At 43.1% G+C, this 8,049-nt stretch overlaps 1 protein-coding gene across 1 annotated transcript; it reads right to left on the bottom strand.

The window, feature by feature from the left end:
* Positions 1 to 5,594: 5,594 nt before the first annotated feature.
* LOC147882616 (uncharacterized) lies at positions 5,595 to 7,355 on the bottom strand. The gene has a single exon (XM_087400461.1). The coding sequence runs from the start codon at positions 7,353 to 7,355 to the stop codon at positions 5,595 to 5,597; it is 1,761 nt and encodes a 586-aa protein (XP_087256587.1).
* Between the last annotated feature and the right edge of the window lie 694 nt (positions 7,356 to 8,049).

Raw genomic sequence — 8,049 nt, 5'->3', positions numbered from 1 at the left:
AGACCTCAAAGTAGTTCTATACAAGAAAAGTGTCTAGTGGATTAGTTATAAAAGGTTATTGCTAAAAGAATATTGCTATGCTTTTGGGAAAATTGGCTGTTTATCGTGCTAGTTTGCTTACGAACTGTATGAATTGGTAGATTACTTCTATGCTTACAATATGGAGTGGAATAGAGAGAGGAAATTTCATTATTAGAGTGTATATATGACTTATTATCTGAGACAGGGTATTGGCAACATTATTTATAATGTTCTATGACTTACTTGGTTAAAAAGTAAGAAATTAAGAGCTCCTAGGTCGTGTTTGATGATTTTTGTGGACTGACACAGTTAACAACTATGCAGGGGTTGTGAAGCTTGCGTTCCCTTTGGAATCTAGCTGTAGTTGTTTTGTTTGGATGGTGGCAAGTGAGTCCCTGCACTTCTCTACAAGATTCTCGAAAAGACATGTATGATAGCTCTGGTGGGGATATAATGGGAAAACGATGGCATGGACATTCGCCATCAAAAAGGGGGATGAACCAATATGATACCTTGATCATGATGGAGAGCCCATGGCGGGACTCCTTTGGAGCATTTTTGGGACATACATAGGAAACTATTTTATTATTTATGAAGAAGTTTATATTTTTGTGTGATGTCATCTAGGCAAGAAAAGGAGTTAGACATATGAAAAAGAGGAACCTTGCCTATCTTTTTTGATATGAACAAGTACAATTTCTGAATACTGTGGGAAATTCTACAATATATAATCAGGCAACAACTTACTTTGGCTAAGGAGAAGCTCTAATGGAGAAAATACTAGCTTGTGAACATAAAAGGAATGGGTTGCAGTTCAAAAAATCATGATCCCCTTTCTTAAATTTTGATTAATGAAAATGAATAGAGATCGTGGTGGCTTCTACTTAAAACTGATTTTGATAACACGATCCTATAGCTTGGCAATCTTATGTACATTGGAAATAAATATGCGGAATGAAGTTTGAAGTTTGAATTCTGGAGTTTCTGGAATTAGTTATGGTTAGGAAACACACACACACACACACACACAAACTTGCTCCTCCTCCCTCTTTGTTTATCCAAAACTTGAACTTTGAGTGATGAAAGGAATCACAGTGGAGCTTGGCCCTTCGTGAAGTGTTTTTGCTTGCTTTTCAATGAGATCAACCTACAAAATGCAGGGCCTATGTTTAACAAATAAGATGCCAATTCTCAAGCATTTCATGCCAATGAGGCCTTAATAGTTCACAGCAACTGAGGCACCCTTTAGCTTGGCCCAAAGACATGTTGGTCGTGTTAGCGCTTTTGTGATAGTGAGTTCATGATTTGTTGTTGTTGATAGCACTCAAATGGTATTCGTGTGGTCAATTGCTCTATGCGTAGGACTGCACCATCCAGCTCACCGTCCCCTTCATCCTTGTATCCATCGATAGCACCTGATCCGACGCTGGTGGCCCCATCCCTTCTTGCAAGTTCATGAAGTATGCATTGCCAAACTTCTTGGGCATCATTACATTGTTGAATGCCATCAGTGTTGGGTCCAAATTCACGTTTGGACATGCCCTGTGTAGCTGTATTGCATAGCTCATGCTAGACTTCTATAATAAGCACTGTATTGCGTAGCTCATGCTAGACTTCTATAATAAGCACTGTATAGATTGGGAAATTCTATGAGAAGTTTGGAGGCAAATTCAACTCTTGAAGTTTAGAAAAAGAAGTGAATATAGTTTGTTGTTGGCTTCTAAAGGCTAGGCAGATGATAAATTACTAAAAGTAATGCAATAGAAGGATTGGAAAGATGCACATAATTGAGAGCAATGAGTTTGAGGTGATCTTGAAGGATGGTGCAATAGAAAAGAAGATGAGACCGTTGATTTGTAAAGCGTAGATTCTGTAGTAGGAGTGCAAATGATGATTTAGGTGATAGATTGATTCTACATTTGGGTGAAGCTTGCATGACAAGAAGAAGAAGAAGAACATAACGACAATCATAAGAAACAGAACTTAGTGATCCTCCAAGCTAGTTTTCTCGAAGCAACAATGATTCTATAGGTTTCTAGAATGCATCTACTCTTTTCTCAACTCAGCTCCCTCCGGCTTCTTGCAGTCTCAATTCGTAGGCTTCTTTGATATCTGGGGAATGAGCGTGGAGGTAGAGACTGTTAGATATGCTCAATGCCCCACCCTCCTCATAACCACTAGTGGTCCAAGGTGCTCAAGTTGTAAGGCCCCCATATGAGGAGAAGCCATGTGTGAGCCTGGGACACTGGATGGATCTTGACTTGCATGTTAGATGAGGTCTATCAATGAGATTGTTGATGGTAGAAAGGTGATTATGTGGGAGCCCCTTATTCTGACTGGGGCCTGGGGGCTAGCTGGCCCCTAGCTGGGGGGTCCCAGGGGGGGCCCCCCTGGTGGGGGTTCGGGGGCGGGAGCCCCTGAGGCGACGGTATAGGAAATATTTCCTGAATATTCCATGGACGACTAGTCAGTTCCACCGACTAGGTTGACAGGTCGGCTCCATCGACTAGGTCGACTAGTTGACTCCATTATCTACGTTGATCCGACTACCGCCCTCATAGCTATAAAGAGGCGACCTCCCTAGTCCATTGTATTAGATCAGTTTAGATCAGATCAGATCTTCCAGCTAGTAGCTCTTCACCTAGTATCTGTCTAGATCGCCATCTAAGCTTCACTGTGGGAGTGCACGAGTGGACGGAGCCATCATTTGTACTACATCAGTATTGAAGGAAAAGTTTGTTCCTCTCCAGTTTGCTGTGTACTCTCTATTCTTTGTTCAATTTCTATTCCGCTGCGCCGTGTAATTTAACAGAGACCTAGTAAAGAAGCAGATAGAACAAAGGAAGTTGCATATTGTGAAAGACACCAAAAGGGAGGTTGTTTCCATTGTTTACAGTAGGTAGCCTAGAAGGAAGTTTTCATTTTCTAAGCCCTCGTTAAGCCATGTGTCGTGATTATATGCATTGATCTTTATGAAGATCCAAGGGTTTGAAACGTGCTTACTAGAAAAGCAAACTTTTGTGAGCTCTCCATAAGCCACGTGTATAATTTTAGGCCCTTGATTTTAGATTGATCTAAGGGACTAAAACACTCCTTTCCGGATTTGATCTAAAAGCATACTTTTTTATTCATTCTTCCCGCAAATCTATTATATAAGGAGGGAGATAATTGCATGTTTTCTTTCTTGCCATCACTTGATTGAGTAATTGTTGGACAAAGCTCACTACCTTGCTACTGAAACTCCAATTGGATAATAGTGAGGATTCAGGACCAATTTGGAGTGAGAGCCATGACAGAAAGGCTACCTACTGCAACCTAGTTGTAACCACAAGGAGTGTCCTACCAAGAGAAAACCAAAACCCTCCATACATATTGACAAGATTTTAGGTAACTCTTGTCCCTCATTAGTTTTATAAGTTTCTATCAATTTGAATTTTAGCATAGTTCATGAAAAATGGATAGAATGTTTTAATATGCCTTCTGATTTGTATATATTTTTTCATATTTGCAGAAAGTGAAAGAGATCTATGTGCGTGGTGCGTGCAAGATATTGGTTTCTTGAGTTGCAATATGAATACAATCACTAACGTTCAAGTAATATGCCAGTATTCTATTCATTTGTGAGACTTATTGTTGATGCTCAAAAACTTGATGCCTAGGGAAGGGTCCCTTTCCTCGAATTATAACTCTTTACTATGTAAAGAGTTATAATGATTATATTATATATTATCATACAAGTATTTTAAATTCCTTGTCCATAGAAGATTGCTTGTTTTCAATCTTAATTCTTGCAACATCCCTCTCTTTTGATGCATGTTCTCTATGCGAGGGAGCAAAGAAAGCCAAGTTGGATGCAAGATTGAAGGATGTTCACATTTATTCATATGGTTCACAATATTATATAAACTGCAACGAGGATCAATTATGAGCTCTTGTGAGCATTGCCTTTTCCATGGATTTGTTGGGCTTCAACTCGCACAAATGGTTTGGACATCAATAAATCACCACCCTTGACATTTGCAGGGAGAATCAGGTCTTAACAGACCCTGTGTCGTGTCTCATGTCCATATAAAATGGTAGGATTCAAGTTCAATTTCAAGTTAGTACTTACATGCTCCATGACAAAAACGCTCCCTATCGCAAATGCAGTTCAATGCTTTATGGATATTTGGTGATCAGGTGTATAGAAAGTGGATCTTAAGGAGGTTGTTTCCATGCTCTCACGGTGCAATGCTAGGGGTGGGAGATGCGCAGCACTAGTGGCCTTGTGCACTTGTTCAGTTCCCATGTTGGTCTTGGAGGTGTGCGTCCAGTGGCGCTCTAGACAGTTGCTACAAAGCTGCATGTTGCCAAAAAGCAAGCTCTTAGAGACAGTGCATGAAAACTTGGCATAAGGGGATTGGGAGGAGGTTTCCCAATTTCTTGGGGGTGTCCCAGGTGGGTGCGCCCTGTGAAAGGCTGGTGAGTAGGAAAGGCCCACGAGGCACGCTTTCTACGTTAACGAAAGGCAACTTATTGAGACTTTTCAACGTGGATGAATGATCCTCGAATCTACGTAGTTTGCAGTACAGTAATGAAGCTCTTGAAGCTCCCGCAAATCGCAACATCCCTCTCCCTCATTCCAGTACCACTCCATTCGCTGCAGCTTTCCAGACTACATTCAATTCAATAATGTCATTCCTCTGCCTTTCCGTATTCCAATCCGATGATGAAATTGATGCTGCTGTGCTGATTCTATGGCGCGAAGCGAATTGTGAGGCCATATTATCATCTCCAACTAATAAGCAGAACTCCCGCGTAAATTTTCCATCTCCAGCTTCCAACAATTCTTCTCGTCGATCGCAGCGGCACATAACCAGTCATTACGTTCACCGCACGCAGCTGTGCAGAGTTGGAAGGATTTTTCGACGCATCATCACTCGAGAAATCGGAACTTGAGTCTTGGAAGCATCGCACAGCAATCCCGATTCCCAATTGCTTGCTTATTAGGAAAGACGATGTCACGATGTTGTTTCCCATCGCCTTGCTTCTGAATCTTGGATTACGCGAAGCACTGCGTGAGCTGCCCTGCTATCTCTTCTAAAATGCCATGGATTTTTTAATTACAACACCTGCGCTGTAGAAACACAGATCCGTCTCCTGTGAAGACGGGAAAATGCAACACATGAAAGGAATTCGTGCCAGCACCAAACTAAGCAGCAGCACACATATAATGCATTGCAACGCAGCAATTTACAATTTTTGATCGTCCACGCAGCATTCTTGATTCGATGCCTGCGGTAGGAGCTGCCAACGAAGAAGACATTCTTGAAAACATAGCGACCCCAAGCAAGCTTCCAAGACCAATCAAAGCCACCAAACATGCTCATTTTCATGCAGAAATACTTCACAAATTCATCATCATCAAACAACGTAATGTCTTCCAATCAGAATTCCGTCATTCAACAAAATCTTTGAACTCAAATCAAATAATCACTGAACTCAAATCAAAGACAGTAGACCTTCAACCAATCTGAAAATTCCTTTACTTAGCCATATTACAATGATGCAGAGGAACTGCTTGAAACAGCTCATCATCGAGCAAACAATTCAGACCATACTTCGCCGAATACTTTCACAATAGTAGCATGATATTGCTCGGAGTTAAGAGTGAGATAGCACTGCAATAGCTCCACCAGATCATTCGCGCTGTGTAATTCTTTCTCAATGATCACTTCCACCATGGATTCTTTGAAATCCTGGTGTGGATCATCAGAACATTTCACCATTGCATAATTGTCGAAAACTTTGCTGCGAGCTTTGAATTGGCAACTTGGCTCTACTGGCTTCTCCTTGAAGACCCTCAGAGTACCTTTGTACCAACTGGATCCCTCGATTTCGCCAATTGTGCTTGTCGTTTCCAGGTTCTGATAAGAACATCGATTGTCGGTGGATGATCTTCTGCTACAAATTTTGGAATGAGAAAATTGGTCTTCTTCAGTACAATTAAGCGTGGAAGACGCTTGCCGCACTGCAGATTGTTTTCGGGGGACCTTGAACAGGCCTGGGTCTGGAGAACGGCTCAACTGCTGCAGCTGCTTAAATCTGGTGTTGTTTTTGGGGACGGTTTCTAAGTCACTCTCACTCAGCGCAGAGGCACTACAATTCTCGAAGCTCAACCTGCGAGAAAGCAGCCTTTCTTTGCTCGCAGAATATGAAAATCTGTTGTAAGACTTGCTCCGATGTTGAAGTTTGCAGGCATTACTTTCATATTTCACCGCTCGGTTCTGCAGGGGAGTTTGCTCGGAAGAGTCGCTTCGCATACCCTCGAACTTGGCTGGACTTACTTCGCTCTCGGATGCATATCTGATAGAAATGTTGCGATTCTGTCTCTGGGAGACACCAGCATAGCTACCACAATGCAAAGGGCTTTCGGTTGCCTTCACCATCTTCTCGTCCTGCTTTCCATTTAGTCGAGACGACCTTTGCAGCTCCGGCATGTCGATCTCATCAATGATTGTGAAGAGATCGTTACTTCCTTCACTGGCCGTGAGGGAAGAAAGGTCCCTCTCGCACACAGAACTCGACGCTCTTTCGAAACTAGTATCAGATGATGAGGTGCTTTGTCGGAAACTGGTAGAGGCGTTGGAGCTTGCACCGCCGTGAGAATACTTGCCTTCTTCGTAAGACGGCTTCTTGATACAATTTCCATCCTCCAAAGATGAATTCTTAAAGGAGTAACCGTCGAGAATCGGACTAGGCAATGCAACTGAAAAATTTGGAGTGTTGTAATACGTTCTCGTCTCAGCTTCTGAGCCGAGAGCATTCAGCTTGCGCTCTAATTCGCGCAAGTCCAAATGAAACCCCTTCCCCTGTAAGCTGGCCTTCCCTTCTGAAGCAGAAGAAATGTGAGGAGCGTGTAATTCATTCGCATTGCAATCCACACTGCGGCTGAGGCTAAAGCGATTTGTAGACCTCGCTCCGTCCAAGCATGCTGATTTGGTACAGGTAGTCCACTTTTGTGAGACAGTAGAGCACGAGAACTCCGAATCTAGAGTGCCAACTACAATTTCCGTCTCCGGCATACCTGATTCTTCTGCGATCGTCGCGCATTGATTGAGTGGAGTGCTTTCTGGCGCCTGAGGAATGTCGACATGGATGTTCGTTGCTTTGCGATTGACTGAAGATGTTGCGTTCCCGACATGCATTCCTGGCCGCTTCCCCCGCTGGGATGCAGATTTGCTGTCGGAATAAGTGCTGAGGTTGCCCGTGTGAGTTGCATAGCCTATTTCTTTCACCTTGTAGAACCACATACGAGGCATAAGCTGGGAAAATTTGAAGCGCGAATTACCCATCGATCTCACTCCATGGTGCAACTGACTATTGATTTTGCTGTTTGGCAACAGAGGAGGGAATCGCAATCGACATAAGTAGCAATTGAGACGGATTTCGGTTGGTTCTCCGGGCGCATCAAGCCTATCAACAACATGTACCTTGCACTGAGTGTGTAAGTTTAAGCTTACTCAAAGCCTTCTTCAAGCAAAAGAAATCTATCTGCTTGCTTGAATCCAATTCCGTTCATCCAGGAACGCCAACTTCCGTTCATCCAGGAACGCCAATTTCTGTGGAGAAGATACATATCTCTCCCTATCCCGCCCGTAACGCGTTCATCCTCTCACGAACTGCTACCGTCGGGGACCCCGCCTCGTCCACTCCCAAAAATCTTTCGGATCTGGCGGCGAAGTTGAAGCCTGGAAGCACGAAATGTGGTCATGCAATTCCCGTTCCCCGATGTGGCGCGAATCTGTAAAAGAGGTCGGCTCATCATATATGAAATAGATGAAGCAAGAGCGGCTGCAGTGCAGGAAATGCGCCGAAGGAAAGGAGCTCGATTCAGCAGCAGCAGAAGCAGTAGGAACGGAAGCAGAAACAGAAGCAGAAACAGCAGCAGAAATAGACAGAAACAGAAACAGAAACAGAAACAGAAACAGAAGCAGAAGCAGAAGCTGAAGCAGGAGAAACAGAAACAGAAACACAAACAGCAACAGA

The sequence above is a fragment of the Dipteris shenzhenensis genome, chromosome 29 (genome assembly GCF_047967505.1).
Source record: "Dipteris shenzhenensis isolate YYH24624 ecotype China chromosome 29, Dip_SZ_1.0, whole genome shotgun sequence".
NCBI lineage: Eukaryota > Viridiplantae > Streptophyta > Polypodiopsida > Gleicheniales > Dipteridaceae > Dipteris > Dipteris shenzhenensis.
The sequence above is the reverse complement of the archived record's forward strand: the minus strand, read 5'-3'. Positions and strand labels throughout refer to the sequence as shown.